The sequence below is a fragment of the Pituophis catenifer genome, unplaced genomic scaffold (genome assembly GCF_029215685.1).
Source record: "Pituophis catenifer annectens isolate HBS135680 unplaced genomic scaffold, rPitCat1.0.hap2 SCAF_14, whole genome shotgun sequence".
In the NCBI taxonomy this organism is placed as follows: domain Eukaryota; kingdom Metazoa; phylum Chordata; class Lepidosauria; order Squamata; family Colubridae; genus Pituophis; species Pituophis catenifer.
The window spans coordinates 21742341-21758192 of record NW_027256894.1 but is presented as its reverse complement, the minus strand read 5'-3'; the positions used below and the strand labels follow the sequence as shown (position 1 = coordinate 21758192).

The 15852-nt window shown below is 49.1% G+C and overlaps 1 protein-coding gene across 2 annotated transcripts; it reads left to right on the top strand.

Annotated features, from left to right (window-relative positions):
- Positions 1 to 814: 814 nt before the first annotated feature.
- SNX33 (sorting nexin 33) lies at positions 815 to 13056 on the top strand. 2 transcript variants are annotated; one of them, XM_070953653.1, is made up of 3 exons: positions 815 to 3717; positions 11315 to 11567; positions 12165 to 13056. In XM_070953653.1, coding segments are annotated over exons 1-3 (1686 nt in total). In that variant the 5' UTR covers positions 815 to 2285; the 3' UTR covers positions 12166 to 13056. The 2 variants fall into 2 exon arrangements, with proteins under 2 accessions (XP_070809754.1, XP_070809753.1); XM_070953652.1 differs by having other exon boundaries at positions 11315 to 13056.
- Positions 13057 to 15852: the final 2796 nt, after the last annotated feature.

Below are 15852 nucleotides of genomic sequence, written 5' to 3'. Positions count from 1 at the left end.
GTGGGCTTTGCAGAGGGAAGGAGAGGGGAGGAAGAGGACGACGGGGGGGGGTCCTCCTGATACTCTCTGAACTAGGGGGCTCATGAAACGTCTGCAAGCAAATCACCAAGTGCAGAGAGCACCGCTAAGCACTCCCCAGGATTTCCAAGAGTTGCAATTCAGCCGCCGTCCTCGGCTTCGCACCCACCCCGCCATCCGCGCGCGCAGTCAAAACAATCCGGTGAAGCTTCCTCCGCGGAGAGAGAGGGAGGGAGAGAAACCCCCCCACCCAACGAGGGCTGGAAGCGCCGGCCGCCTCCCGAGTCCCGTGCCAGGGCCGAGCCGGAGCGTCAAGGCGGCGCCCTCCGCGGCGGCTGCCAATAGAGGGCGGCCGCAGGTTGGCCCGCCCGCCTGCTGCGTCCGCGGGTCGCTTTGCGCCCGGCGCCTTTGGCAAAAGTTCGCGGCTGCAGCAGCTGCGCCCGTGCGTCATGGAACAGCCCGGCGGGTGAGCGGCGCCCAGGAGCGCGGAGGCAACCGAGCCTTGTGGTCTCGCTACCCTACGGAAGGACGGGGGGGGACCCAACGAGGCCAACTGCGCCCCCCACCCCCGGAGAGACCCGGCTGCTGCCGCTGCCAGCGGGGCGCACGGAGGAACCCCCCTCCCCTTTGCCAGCCCCGCGGAGAGGCGGACGGGCATTGCGCCCCAGCGAGGTGGCCGCGCGTTCCTCTGCAGGAGAACCGTTTGGCTGCGCTCGAGGGGCACCCGGATCGCGTAAGGCGCCTCGGCCGCCCGGCGCCACCAGAGGAGGGGACTCCGCCAGCGCCCTGTCCCTTGGAAGCGCCTGCGGTGGAACCGGTTGGACTGCCTGCCCGGACACCCGTCGGCCCCGCGCGCCTCTCCAAAAAAAAGGGGTCTCCGCCGCCCTCCCCCTCCCCCAACTTTGTCTCCCTGCCAGTCCTGCAAACTTTCTTCCTGACTTCTCCAAGCTCTGCAGTGGATGGGTGTCCCTTCTTCCTCTCCTGGGCTTCCACCCTCTTCCTCCTCCTCTTCCTCGCGCAATCGGCTTTCCCGGGGCTTTGGTGCCAAGTCAAACGGGCGCACGCAAATCCAGTCTCCGGGCAGCGACCCGCGTCCTTCCTCGGAATTTCTGATTTCTCTCTCTCTCTCTCTTCTAAATCTACCCTGTTGGCGATCTGTTTTTGAACGCTGTCCTGGTTTCTGAACCGCTGGAAATCGACTAGGGAGAGAGTGCGAGAGAGCGAGCAACAAAAGAGACATCTTCGGAGCGCCCCGAGGGATTTTACGCTTGGCTGGTGGATCTGAATCGGTTTGCAGAAAGCGCTTCGGTGGGTTGGGAGGAGGACACCTTGGTGGGTGAACTCTCTGCTTGCTTTGGAGGTTCTGCTTCTTCCTTGCCCCCAAAGTTTCAGATCCTGCAAAGAGGTAAAACTTTCTATTTAGGGGCCTGTTTTTCTTTTCTTCCCCCCACCTCTCTCTTCCTTTTTTTTTTTTTGTGGCCAAAAAACAAGGGGTTTGTTTTTGGTGAAAGAGACAGCAACAGATTCACGTGGACTTTGTTGTGTGTGTGGACTGAGGCGTGACCTCTGGATGGAGAGGAGTTGATTTGTAGCTTTTTCACATTTTTCCTCCACCCTTCGGGAGCCTGGTGGGCTTCCAATCTGATCCAACGGGGATTATTATTCAGCCTTGCAAAACATTTCTGGTTTATAAGAACGGGGACTTCTCTTCCTGGTTTTTCCCCTTCCAGAGAGGCTTGGGTTGAAAGGCTGAGGAATCCTGAATTGCCCTGTATTTCTCTTTATTGTTAAAAAAGAAAAAGAAAACCTGGTTTTTCTTAATTGTAGACCAAACAGATTTAGAACGCACAGACCGAATATCTTCGGATCAAGATGCTTAATTCTGACTTATAATTTCAGTCTTCCAAGAGAGACCCGACATTGACGGATACCCTATGGGCTGCTTTGATACGGCTACAGTAATGAGCCTTTTCTGCTTTTCCTGGTCCCTGCCTGAGGTCTGTGACCCCGAGGAAAATGCTCTTTGCTTTGCCCCATTCTTAACCTCCCTCCGCTGATTGGGAAAGCAAGCAACTGCCCGTCTTAAATCTTCTTCTGTAAAAGCACCAGATGTTTTTGTTCTTTGGACATAGTCTTCTTCTGCTCTTTGTTTCGAGCCGTTGCCGAGTCTGCTGCAGGCCTTGCTAGCTTCCTGGGGACGGCCCCCTTTTCAACAGCACCCAGGGGGGGTTGGGGGCAGAGACCCGGCCGCCTCACCGGACACCCCCATGGCAATCCGGGCTCGAGCGCTCTACGATTTCCAGAGTGAGAACAAGGAAGAAATCAGCATCCGTGAGAATGAAGAGTTGATGCTTTTCAACGAGAAGTCCCTGGATGGATGGCTGCAAGGCACCAACTCTCGAGGGGAGACAGGCCTGTTCCCCGCCTCTTACGTGGAGATCCTTCGCTCCAGGTCCTCCTCCACTTATACCAACAGTCCCGCTGGTTCTCCTGGAAACGGCTCCTCCTTCTACGTCCCCTCGTCCGTCCCCAGCATTCCCCACCAGGGCAGCTTTGAAGATGATGACGATGACTGGGATGATTGGGACGATGAAAGCACGGTGGTGGAGGAACCCAGGAGCGGGGCAGGGACCAACGGGCACCCCTCGCCAAGCCTGTCCTGTCCCAGGCCCTACGCGCCTCACCCCAACAATGTCGGCGGTCGGGCCAAGCCGTCTCTGGAGAGGCAGGACAGCATCGGGTCTTCCAAGAGAGGCAGCGTGGTGAGTCGGAACCTCAACCGTTTCTCCAGCTTTGTCCGCTCTGGAGTGGAGGCCTTCGTTTTGGGAGACGTGCCCATGATGGGCAAGATCTCAGAGGCCTACTACATAGACATGGGCTCGAAAGGTCCACAGTGGAGAGCCAGCCCACACCCTTTCCTCTGCTCTGTGGAAGAGCCCACCAAACAGACCAAGTTCAAAGGCATCAAGAGCTACATCTCCTACCGCCTGACGCCCAGCAACGGTAATTCGCCGGTGTACCGGCGCTACAAACACTTTGACTGGCTGTACAACCGCCTGTTGCACAAGTTCACCGTCATCTCGGTGCCCCACCTGCCGGAGAAGCAAGCCACGGGGCGCTTCGGGGAGGACTTCATCGAGAAGCGCAAACGGAGGCTGATCTTGTGGATGGACCACATGACCAGCCACCCAGCGCTCTCCCAGTACGAGGGCTTCCAACACTTCCTCAACTGCGGGGACAACAAGCAGTGGAAGATGGGGAAACGCCGGGCGGAGAAGGACGAGATGGTGGGGGCTAGCTTCCTCCTGACCCTCCAGATCCCAACCGAGCACCAAGACCTGCAGGATGTGGAGGACCGAGTGGACACCTTCAAGGCCTTCAGCAAGAAGATGGACGACAGCGTTCTGCAGTTGACCAGCGTAGCTTCTGAGCTGGCCAGGAAGCACGCCGGGGGCTTCCGTAAAGAGTTCCAAAAACTGGGCAACGCTTTCCAAGCCGTCAGCCAGGCCTTCCAGATGGACCCACCTTACAGCTTTGATGCCCTCAACAACGCCATCTCCCACACGGGCAAGACCTACGAGATGGTGGGGGAGATGTTTGCAGAGCAGCCCAAAAACGACTTGTTCCTCATGTTGGACAGCCTTTCCTTGTACCAGGGACTCCTCTCCAACTTCCCAGACATCATCCATCTTCAGAAAGGTAAGTCCTTCTCTTTTGGCCCCGAAGGACCGAGATAACAATGTGGCAGAACCTGTCTTAAGCGGGATGCCCCTTGGGGATAGGCAGGCAGAGAGGTTGGTTGGTTGGCTTCTTTCCTGGTTTGAAGGCAGGCTGGAGCCAGGATTGTTGGCTCATCTTGCAGCCTCTTCGCCTTTCATCCCATGGAAAGTCCTTTTGAGGCTTCCCAAAAGGCCGGAGCAAACGTTTCAGCCCCCCAGGAGAGGGCAAGGAGCGAAAGGGATGCAAATGGCAGCGGGCGGAGTGTCTCTCCTTTTGCAATTGCAAATCACAGCGCTCAGGGTTAGGACAGCAGCTTCTGGGGAATTCTGGGAGTTGAAGTCAGAGTAGCAGAGTTGGAAGCAGCCTCGAGGTCTTCTAGTCCAGGGGTCTCCAACCTTGGCAACTTTAAAACTTGTGGACTTCAACTCCCAGAATTCCTCAGCCAGCAAAGCTTTGCTGGCTGAGGAATTCTGGGAGTTGAAGTCCACAAGTCTGGCCCACCCCCAAATAAAGTTAGGGACCACTGGATTGATCTAATTCCTACATTAGTGGGAGGCCAACTTCCTCAATATATGATTAAGAAAAGAGCAGACAGAGATAAGACGCCCTGTTTACACAGCCATCACTAGACGGCCTGAAGAAATCCATCATTACAATATCTCTAGGAAACAAACCTTGGCTTTTCCTGGTTGGAAGAGAGGGGAAGGAAGGAGGGGTGGCCCAAGCAGGAAAAGAAGACGCTGATCTCACAAACCGGTTGCCAGGAGATCACGCCACTTCTCTGCAATACCTCCCAGGTGTGCTCCACCTGTTTTCCTTTTAAAGTTAAAGCAGGAAGTGGGCCTGCTGCAAAGATAAACTGATCCAGGTAAACCAGGAGAGAGAACGTTGGGGGCCTCTGAAGGATGCGATGGCATGCAGCCGTCTTGTCTTTGGATAACTGGGGGCATCGCTGGTCTTGCCTCACCTGTTGGGAGGCCGCAGAAGGTTTGCAGACACATTCCAAGGGCTCAGAGGACAAACCCTTGTACTACCAAGAGCCTTGGTAGTACAAGGGTTTGAGGCACCCTGTTATTAAGCTGCTTAAGACCAGCTGCCTGCAATTACTGCAGGTTCGAATCTCGCCAAGGCTCAAGGTTGACTCAGCCTTCCATCCTTTCTAAGGTAGGTGAAATGAGGACCCAGTTTGTGGGGGCAATAAGCTGACTTTGTATAAATATACAAAAGGATGAAGGCTATTGCTGAGCACATTGTAAGCCGCCCTGAGTCTTCGGAGAAGGGCGGCATATAAATCAAATAAATTAGAAAAATTAATTAGAATTGACGTGTTTTGTGTCTGTGTGTAAGAAAGAGAAGCAAATGGTTCCCACAGGAGGAGGAGGAGGAGGAGAGATCCCATGTGTTCAAGAAGCTACTGTGGAAGACGAGTAGGGGCAAGTAAGGGAGATGGGCCTGTGGGTAAGCAGTGAGCAGCTGAATAGGAGGAGATAGGAGGAGAGGTAGCCATCGACTTACGACCACAGTTGAGAGTAGTATTTCCTTGGCTAAGCAAAGCAGTTGATATGTGAGCCAGGCCTGACTTTATGATCTGTTTTGCCATGGTTATTAAGTGAATTGCTGCAGTTGTTAAGTGAGTCACCCTTAACGAATCTAGCATCCCCCATTCATGTTGCTTGTTGGAAGCTGTTGGGAAGTCACAAATAGTGATCACATGAAGAAAGATAGAGATTAGATAGATACTAGTAGGTAGGTAGGTGGCTGGGTGGGTGGATGGATGGATGGATGGATGGATGGATGGATAGATGATAGATAGATAGATAGATAGATAGATAGATAGATAGATAGATAGATAGATAGATAGGATCAATAGATGGATGGATGGATAGATGATAGATGGATGAATGGATGGATGGATGGATGGATGGATAGATGATAGATAGCTAGATGATAGATGATAGATGATAGATGATAGATGATAGATGATAGATGATAGATGATGGATGGATGGATGGATGGATGGATGGAGAAATATAGATATAGATAAATAGATGATAGATAGTAGATGATAGATACTAGATAGATAGATAGATAGATAGACAGACAGACAGACAGACAGACAGACAGACAGACAGACAGACATGATCAATAGATGGATGGATGGATAGATGGTGGATGGATGGATAGATGATAGATAGATAGATGAGATGATAAATAATAGATAGAGATGGATAAATAGATAGATACTAGATAGATGATAGATATAGATATAGAGAGATAAATAGATGACAGTTAGATGATAGTAGATAGATGATAGACAGGCAGACAGTCTATACAGTTCCTCCACTCAGCCATAAGGCAAGACAGAATCCCTTTGGAAGCAGAAAACTGAGCAACCTGGGAGGTGAAGTCGAGGTCCTGCTCAGGCCAAACAGCCTTCAAAGGAAGCCACATCTCTGCCAGGGAACCTCTTCAGGAGAGGATGGCGTTCCCTGAAGAGAGAGCAGAAGAGAGGCAGAGGGTCCCCAGACACCCCTGATCCATCTCGCTAGGGGTATCTGCACTGAGAGAGGAGGGGGGTACTTCTGTAGTGCCGCTGCAGAAGGGCAGAGTCCTGTCAACCTGAAGGCCAGGAGGAACCTCAGAATGGCAATGCAGAAGAAGCTGGCGTGTCCTCTTTTGGAAAAAACCCACAAGTTTTGAGGCTGGGCACCTGCGTGGATGGCTTACAAGGTTAGCTTTGCCCATGGACTTTTAGCTGAAAAGGTCTTTTAGCTTTGGCTGAAAGCCTCCTGGACAGAAGTTCTCCAACCAGGAAGTAGGAGAGCTTGTCTGGCTGGGCAGGTCGAACCGGCTGAAGGCAAACACTGACTTTAGCCGGAGGTTAGAGGAACAAGCTCCAGAGATTAAAGCTGTCTCTAAAGATAGAGCTGTGCTCTTAATACATCTCGGAAGGGCTAGGTAGGAGAACTCTGATCGGCTTTGATTGGGTGGCTTCAGGGATGTCCATTTTCTTAAATTCACACTTGGAGCCCGGAGGGAAGCGGAAGGATTATCTTGGCTGCAAAAAAAAAAAAAAACCTTGCAGGTTGCAGGGATGGAGTGAATTCCTTTCCAGTGGAAAAACCCTGGATCTTTGGAGAGCCACAGGGAGCAATCCTCGCCAGGTTTTTTGCAAATCGTTTTCTCCAGGATAAAGAAGGCTTGGAACAGGAAAATATATATATATATAAATTTGGTATAAAATGGTTTGTCGTGAATGCGACTGCTTGAGGGCTCCTGGATTGGAGCTGAAAGGAGAAAGGGAAGCAGTATGCTCCTTCCCATATTGGGGTAGTCCAGGTGCTTCAATAGAAAAACACTTTATATATATGTATATATGTATATACATACATACATACATACATACATACATACATGTATGTATGTATCAAATTTATATTTCGCTGATAAAGAAATAAAGGGAGACTAGTGTAGATCTATTTCAAGCTATTTAGCTCTCATCAGCTAGCCAGACCCTTACTTGGATTCAAACTTGGGCTGCCTGCATATTAGGCAGTTGTATTAACTTCTGAGTCACAAGTTCTCCTCCCTTTATCAACTGAGCCAGGGGAGAGATTGTCATGATAGCGACTGCCTGAGGGCTCCTGGATTGGAGCTGAAAGGCAAAAGGGAAGCAGGAGGCTCCCTCCTATATTGGGGTAGACCAGGTGCTTCGACAGAAAAAACACTTAATATGTATGTATATGTGTGTGTGTGTGTGTACACACACACACATATATGCACCTGCTCAGGAGCATTCTTAATAATTTGTGGATTTATGTTCTTGCAAATGCTAAGACAGGGCTTTGCAAACAGACCATGATATAACATCGGAACTGCAGAATACAAATAGTCCTCGATTTATAGCCATTTGTTTAGTGACCGTTCAAAGTTACAGCGGCACTGTAAAAAAAAAAAAGATGTATGACTGGTCCTCGCACTTCCGACCATTGCAGCACCCCTCCGGCCACGTCAAAATCTGCTTGGCAACCAGCATGTATTTACAATGGTTGCAGCATCTCTAAGTCATGTGACACCTCCCTCCCCATGGGTGACCTTCCCTGCCGACCTCTGACAAGCAAAGTCGGGGGGGGGAATGTCAATTCACTTAATGACTGCATGATTGGCTTAATAACTGCAGTGATTTAACTCAGTCCTGGTGAAAGTGTCATAAAATTGGGTGTGACTCCCTTGCCTTGCTTAGCCATGGAAATTCTGCTCCCGGTTGGTGGTTGTAAGTTGAGAACTACCTGTTTGGTAGACCAGCATTTCTCAACTTTAGCAACTTGGAAGACAGACGGACTTCAACTCCCAGAATTCCCCAGCCAGCATGCCCCCCTGCTTCCGGTGTCCATTCAATAGGATTCCATTAAACAGACAGTTTTATTAGGTGTGTATTGACAACTCGGGGGTAGGAGAGGCAAGACCTATCCCCTTTTCCCCATCCCAGCCTAATCTCTGCAGAATTATTCTGGAGTTTAAAAAAAAGGGTGTTAAAAGACTGCGTTCCTTCCGTTCTTCTATAGGACTGTAATAAATCTGAATTACATTTCCATTGCAATAAGAGAAATCTTTCAGGCTCCTTCCTCGTCTAGGCGTCTGCAATAGTTATGCAGATCAGCGGGTAATTCAGTTGGAAATGCCTCTCTTATTTTTCTACTAGGTGGAAAACAACTTGCTTCCTCTCCCCTTACGCTCGCTCGTTAGAAATTTGGGGATTGGATCGGAACCAGTGATGGGATTCAGCCAGTTCTCACCACTTCAGGAGAACCGGTTGTTAACTTTCTGAGCAGTTAGGCAAACTGGTTGTTGGAAGAAATCAATAGGGCAGAGAACCGGTTGTTAAATTACTTGAATCCCACCACTGATCGGGACCTATAACTTTGTAGATCAGGCCCAAGGTTTTTGTAAGACACTTCCCTGCGTGCCTCATTTAATGTCTGTAATAGGCAACCATCCGTCTTGACCTTAGCCGGGTGGCCAAGAGAAGCTCGGACGGCCAGGATTAATATTTAAAAGGCTTCCCAGTTCAAAACACACAAAGGGCCACTGTGCAGAGTTGCACGTTTTTCTGTGCCATGTCGCACAAGTGTCTTATCTCAATGGCTCAAGTCCCGGACATCAGCAGAAAACTAATATTAACAGAGGCAGCATTCATGCGTGTGTCCAAGTTACAATTCCTTAACAGCATCCATACAGCACTTATGCTGAAATCTTTTACAGTTGCATCTTCATCAATCACTTGGACGAGGGGATAGATGGGGAACTGATCAAATTTCCAGATGACACCAAGCTGGCAGGAACAGCCAACACTCCAGAAGATAGGCTTAAGATCCAGAAGGATCTTGACAGACTTGAACATTGGGCACTATTTAACAAAATGAAATTCAACAGTGAAAAAAGTAAGGTTCTACATTTAGGCAAGAAAAACAAAATGCACAAGTACAGAATAGGTGGTACCTCGCTCAATAGCAGTAACTGTGAGAGGGATCTTGGAGTGGACGATCATTTAAATAGGAGCCAGCCGTGTGCAGCAGCTGCCAAAAAAGCCAACACAGTTCTAGGCTGCATCAACAGGGAGAGAATCAAGACCACGTGAAGTGTTAATACCACTTTATAAGGCCTTGGTAAGGCCACACTTGGAATCCTGCATCCAGTTTTGGTCACCTTAATTCCAAGTTGCTTCTCCCCTTGATTAGTTTCCACCCGTTGCTTCTTGTCCTGCCTTCAGGTGCTTTGGAGAATAGCTTGACCCCCTCTTCTTTGTGGCAGCCCCTGAGATATTGGAAGACTGCTATCATGTCTCCCCTGATTCTTCTTTTCATCAAACTAGACATACCCAGTTCCTGCAACCATTCTTCATATGTTTGAGCCTCCAGTTCCCTAATCCTCTTGGTTGCTCTTCTCTGCATTCTTTCTAGAGTCTCAACGTCTTTTTTTACACCATGGTGACCAAAACTGGATGCAGGATTCCAAGTGTGGCCTTACTAAGGCATTAGAAAGCTATTGTAAACTATCAAAAACTATTGTGCGTGCAGCCGATGCTCCCTGAGGCTTAAATATCTATGAACGATAGCAGAATGATTTGAAAGTTCAACAGGTGTGACAGAATTTGCTACCTGTCCCTGAGCAGCAAATTCCATAAGGGGAATCTGGGGACAAGGTAGTTTGGCTGGCATGGTTTATCTCCCTGGTGATTCATACACAATGCCAAAGCCACACCTGTCGATTCAAGGTGAAGTTGGCCCAGACTGATGTATTTTTTTCTCCCAAAAGTCTGAATCACCGGGGGGGGGGGCGGGGGGAGGGCAAATGTTTGCAGGCCCTGAGGCATGCAAGCAGAGGTAGCAATGGAGGCCCCGTTGCATAACTCCTGAATTTGCGAGAACATCAGCAAGACAAGGGTTGCAGCTCAGGAGAAGCCATAGTTCAGGGAACAATCCACGATTGGCCGGGTCGAGATGTAGCTGGCATGTTGTACATGACACCATGGATGGGTTCACCCAGGGACTCAAATGGCAAACTTGGGTTGACGAAAATAAAGACAATCACGGATGTCCCAAAGATGATTTTCAAAAGACAACTGGGGTTTTTTTCCCCTTGAAAATGGTTTGCTTCTGATCCAAGAAGCTTCTTTGAGTCTCAGAAACTTCTTGGATGAAAAGCGAAATGTTTTTAAGGGGAAAAAAAACAACAACCAAGAAAGTCCAATTGCCTTTTGGAAAAGCATCTTTGGGACAATCGTGACCTGGTTGACTGAGCATCTCCTTAAACCAGAGGTCTTCAAACTTGGCAGCTTTAAGACTTGCGGACTTCAACTCTTCAAGTCCAGAAGTCTTAAAGCTGCCAAGTTTGAAGACCTCTGCCTTAGACAATCATGATTGCCATGTGGGCAGACATGGAGAAATGGGGGAGCAGGACATCTTGCCCGTTTCCCCAAATTCTTTGGTGTGATAGAATGAAATAAGGTGGATGAAGATGGTGATGATGAATTATAAACAGATACTCTTCCAGCTCCTGAATAAAACTCAGGTCTTCCGCAGAGACCACAAATCAGAAGTCTCATTGCACATTTTCCATCAAGCCAATTTGTGAGCTACAACTCACTTCATTACCAAAAATTCACGCCTAGCTTTTGAAGTGAGCTCAGGAAATCCAAGGCCTTTGACTCGAATAGACAATCAAGAGATGCTTACAGAACTTCTCTTTAACTCTTGGCCATCGTAGACTTCCTTGATGTTAGAACAGCCAGTCAATGAAACAATTTGCCTCCAGAAGTTGTGGCTGCTCCATTCCTGGAGGTTTTTAAGAAGAGATTGGACAATCGTTTGTGTGAAATGGTAGAGGGTCTCCTGCGTGAGCAGGGGGTTGGAGTAGGAGACCTCAAGGTCCCTCCCAACTCTGTTATTCTGACTAACACAGTTCTCTTCATTCTGGAAAATTCTTTCCTCTCGCTTGCCCAACTCAACGTTGGTCAGTCCGATCTCCGGAGGGCTTTATAATCTCAGTGAGCTGTCTTTTTGCTTTCCACCCACAGGTGCGTTTGCCAAAGTGAAGGAGAGCCAGCGGATGAGCGACGAAGGGAAAATGGACCAGGAGGAGGCAGACGGGATCCGGAAGCGTTGCCGAGTGGTTGGTTTTGCCCTGCAGGCCGAAATGAATCACTTCCACGAGAGGCGCATCTTGGATTTCAAAAAGATGATGCAGTCTTACATCAGGGAGCAGATCGTCTTCTACCAGAGAGTCAGCCAGAAGCTGGAAGAGACACTGAGGAGATACGACAGCCTCTAGTAAGCCCGCCAGATGTTGGAGCTCAGGATGGTCCTCAACGCTACCGTGCCCCTCAGCTGGGATGAGCAGCAGCGACCGTGTTTTCTTCTCTGCCTCTGGGAAAGGGAGGTCTTCTCCTCGTGGTGGATCTTGGGAGGTTCTCCCTGTTGACTTGTGCTGTCCGCCATCTTCACGATGCTAAACTTTTGAGCACTGAAAGGGGAGGTTGTAGCCCCGTCGTGACCAAAGCTTGGGATGATGGTGTCTTCCCCACCCATCCCGATCCAATCGCAAGGACCCAGCCAAGAATCGTTGCACAAAAGACATTTTGACGAGCGGAATTCTTTTCCTCAAGAAGAGCCGAGCTTCTAGCCTTGTTGTTTACAAAGGAAGTAAAAGAATTTGCTTTCCAAAGGAAATGTAGCTTTTTGCTCCAGCCAGCTTCCTTTTTTTCCCCCTCTCAGGCTTGATTTTTCTGGAAAAAAAAAAAAAGCACTCTAATTTATCCAGATCTTTTCCGACACCAGCACTTCCTGTTCCCCTCCAGAAAAGGAACAAAATCAGGTTGAACTCAGTTCAGAGTTGTTGTTTATTTTTCTCTCTCTTTCTCTCTCTAGATAGGATGATTGTGCAAAGCAAGAGAACAGAGAGCAAAAATGGAGGTGAAGTGGAAGGAGTGAAAGGGTTGGCCCACCAAAGTGACTCTTCTGAGGAAGTCGCACAAGCAACACAATCTTACTCCTGAGGTCTGCGACAGGTAGTTCTCGACTTACGACCGCAAGTGGCCCCAGAATTTATGTTGCTAAGTGAGTCAAGCGGTCGAGTGAGTTTTCTCCCCCACGTTATGACCTTTCTTGACGTTGTTATGAAGCGAATCGCTGCAGTTAAGTTCGTTAATACGGTCACTAAATGAACCTGGCTTCCCCATTGACTTTGCTCATCAGATGGTCGCAAAGGGGATCACGTCCCAACCCCCACTCACCCCCCCGGGACACCGCAACCGTCATAGATACGAACCAGTCGCCAAACATCTGAATTTTGATCACGATGCTGCAACGGTCGCAAGAGTGAAACCGGTCGTAAGTCATTTTTTTCCCCAGTGCCGTCGCAACTTTGAACGGTCACTAAACAGACTGTTGTAAGTCGAGGACTACTTGTCTATAGACATACAGGTCATAGGCATGCATTTTTAAAGCCACTCACCTCTGCACTCACCTGAGTAAATACAGAGTTACTTCCCCACCCACCGTCTTTGAAAACAGAGCAGTCCATGGAAACTGCCGTTGTGTGTTTTGATTTGTTGTCTGCAAGACGGATGTTCCGATGTCCAAGTTGGCTGATACCTGTTTTTGTTTTAAAAAAAGGTTTTCTCCATGGGAAACGGGACTCTCAGATGGATGTCGTCCATGGCCTTAATCAAGAAGTGGCTCCTTGGACTCTGGGTCGTTTCTCCTCTGACCTGCTGTTATCCATTTCTTCTTTCCTTCTCTTGGTCTCCAAAGAATTGGGGTGGGGGTGGGGGGGTTGAAATGTTTGGCGAATAAAATCTGGGGTCTGGGAGATAAAGAGAGCTTCGTCTTCATTGTCTCTGGGGGAAAGTTCTCGGCTAAGACCCCAACGGAGCAAAAAAAAATGTAGGTTTGCTAAGTGAGAAATTTGTTCAGTGACTTTCGGTTCCCGCTTTACGATGTTTCCAGACGTTTCAGTGAATCCCTGCAGTTCTCGAACTAGTAACCCAGTGGCTAAGTGAATCTAGCTTCCCCATTGACTTGGCTTGTCAGAAGGTTGCAAAAGGGGATCTGATGACGCTACAACCATCATAAATAGGAGTCAGTGGCCAAGCAGAGGAATTTTGACCGAATGACTGTGGGGATGCTGCAACAGTTGGGTGAAAAATGGTCCTAAGGGCCATTGAAACTTCGAACGGTCCCTAAGCGAAGTGTTGTAAGTTGAGGACTTACTGTACCTGTGTTCCTTGCAGTGGCAGAGAATTCTAGGGAAAGAACTAGGCACATACAACGTTGGAGGGCAGATCCTTCCAGAGGCGTGGAGGATGCAGTGGTGAAATCCAATTTTTTTTACTACCAGTTCTGTGGGCGTGGCTTGGTGGGCGTGGTATGGCTTGGTGGGTGCTGCTTGGTGGGCATGGCAGGGGAAGGATACTGCAAAATCCCCATTCCCTCCCCACTCTGGGACCAGCCAGAGGTGGTATTGGCCGGTTCTCCGAACTACTCAAAATTTCCGCTACCGGTTCGCCAGAACCTACTGGATTTCACCTCTGGGAGGATGAGGGCAGGATAACCTACATATGTCACTGGATCTGGATGTCTTTGGGGGATCGGTTGCAATGTTGAATGGTTGCTGAGCACCCAGTCGTAAGCCGAGGACTACCTGAATTCCTCGCAGCGGCAGAGAGTTCTAGGGAAGGAGCTGAACCCGCAGCTTTTGAGCGCACTTCCTTCCCAGGGTGTGGAGGTTGGAGTGGGAAACCCTTCAAACGTCACTGCCGCTGGACGGGTCAATTGGCTGGATGCACCAGGCTTTGTTTCTCCAGGGAGATTTTGCAGATAAAAGTGTGGAAAGGAAACCAGCCAACTCAAAATGTCACCCAGGGCAAGAAGGAAACGATTAGTCTTGTCGGGAAACACACACAAAACACGCCTGTGACCCCGGGACCAGCCACAGACGGGCTTATTGTTGTGTCAGGAGCCTGGCACCTCCCTGGCAGACGGAGGCCGTAACCTGGCTTCCTGGGGAAAACAGGAGGAGCCCCCGAAACAAGCAAGGAAACCATTTCACGCCCGATCCAGACTGTTTCTGATTTTGCACAGAATCCTCGGGGTTGTGCAAATTGAGAGACGGCCCGTTGCAGCTTCGAGAACCTGGATTCAACTTGTCACATGAAAAGGGTCTCCAAATTGTGCCATCCCATCCTGGGTACATTGTGGGTCTAACTTTCAGGCTGTCATAATCTTGTTTCAAATAAGCAATGAGCTTAAAATCTGTTTCAGTTTCAGTTAGCTTTATTGATTAGCCTGTAGGCCAGGGGTCTCCAAACTTGGCAACTTTAAGCCTGGTGGACTTCAACTCCCAGAATTCCCCGGCCAGCTAGCTGGGGAATTCTGGGAGTTGAAGTCCACCAGGCTTAAAGGTGCCAAGTTTGGAGACCCCTGCTATAGGCCATTTCAAAGCACAAGGTGCAAACACATATCACCAAGAAAACCTTATACAAACAATTTAAAATAAAAGATAGGGTAAAATACAATAATTATAGGCTAAGATAAAATCTAATTTGATGCATAAATATATGAAATAGAGTAAAATGACATCAAATTATATTTCAGTGTCACCCTTACAATCTACCCCAATCAGTCCCCCGTAGGCAGATCTCAACTGAACCATTTTGTTTTAAGGACTGTGCTGTGTTAAATATTATTTTCAGGTTCTGGCTGCCCTTAAAGTACCATAAGTTGTTTTGATTTGGGGATCCCAATGGGTCCTTCGTTTGGTATATGGACCAAGGTACCTGTGTCTCACCCCCTTATACAAGCAACAGTCAAATAGGATATGAGCCAGGTCTTCTACCTCTGCCGGTCCACAAGAGCTTAAAATCAAATTCCAACTCCTTCAAGTTTCTTGAAGTCAAAGGAAGTTGGGGTTTTTTTGGCTCTTCCATCTGAGCTTCCAAACTCACACCTGTGCTTTGGGGGCAGGGGTGAAATCCAGCAGGTTCTGACAGGTTCTGGAGAATCGGTAGTGGACATTTTGAGCAATTCGGAGAATCAGCAAATACCACTTCTGACTGGACCCAGAGTGGGGAGGGAATGGGGATTTTTCAGTATCCTTCCCCTGGAGTGGTGGTGGTGGGGAATGGAGATTTTGCAATGTCCTTCGCCCAGGAGTGGAGAGGGGATGGGGATTTTGCAGTGTCCTTCCCCCAGGAGTGGAGAGGGGATGGGGATTTTGCAGTGTCCTTCCACTAGAGTGGAGTGGGAATGGGGATTTTGCAGTATCCTTCCCCTGCTATGCCCACCAAGCCACACCACGCCCACCAAGCCACGCCCACAGAAGCGGTAGTAAAAAAAAATTGGATTTCACCACTGTTTGGGTGTGTGTGTGTGGAAAAGAGAGTGGGAGAATCCCTCCTCCATCTCCAAATCTCAAATATTTTCTTCTGAGCAGTCTCCCGTCTGCTCTAGTAAACCAAAAATCCCTTCACCTTCGCTGGCCAAAATCCTAGCGATTTTGTCGGTCTCCTTTTCCAAGCAAAATTAGCTTGTGGAAAACCACAGTGAAAAGTTGCAT

Coding starts and splice junctions, on each gene's coding strand:
- SNX33 (XM_070953653.1), top strand. CDS start 2,286: ATGGCAATCCGGGCTCGAGCGCTCTACGATTTCCAGAGTGAGAACAAG. Junction 3,718..11,314: donor CATCATCCATCTTCAGAAAG/GTAAGTCCTTCT, acceptor TTCCACCCACAG/GTGCGTTTGCCAAAGTGAAG.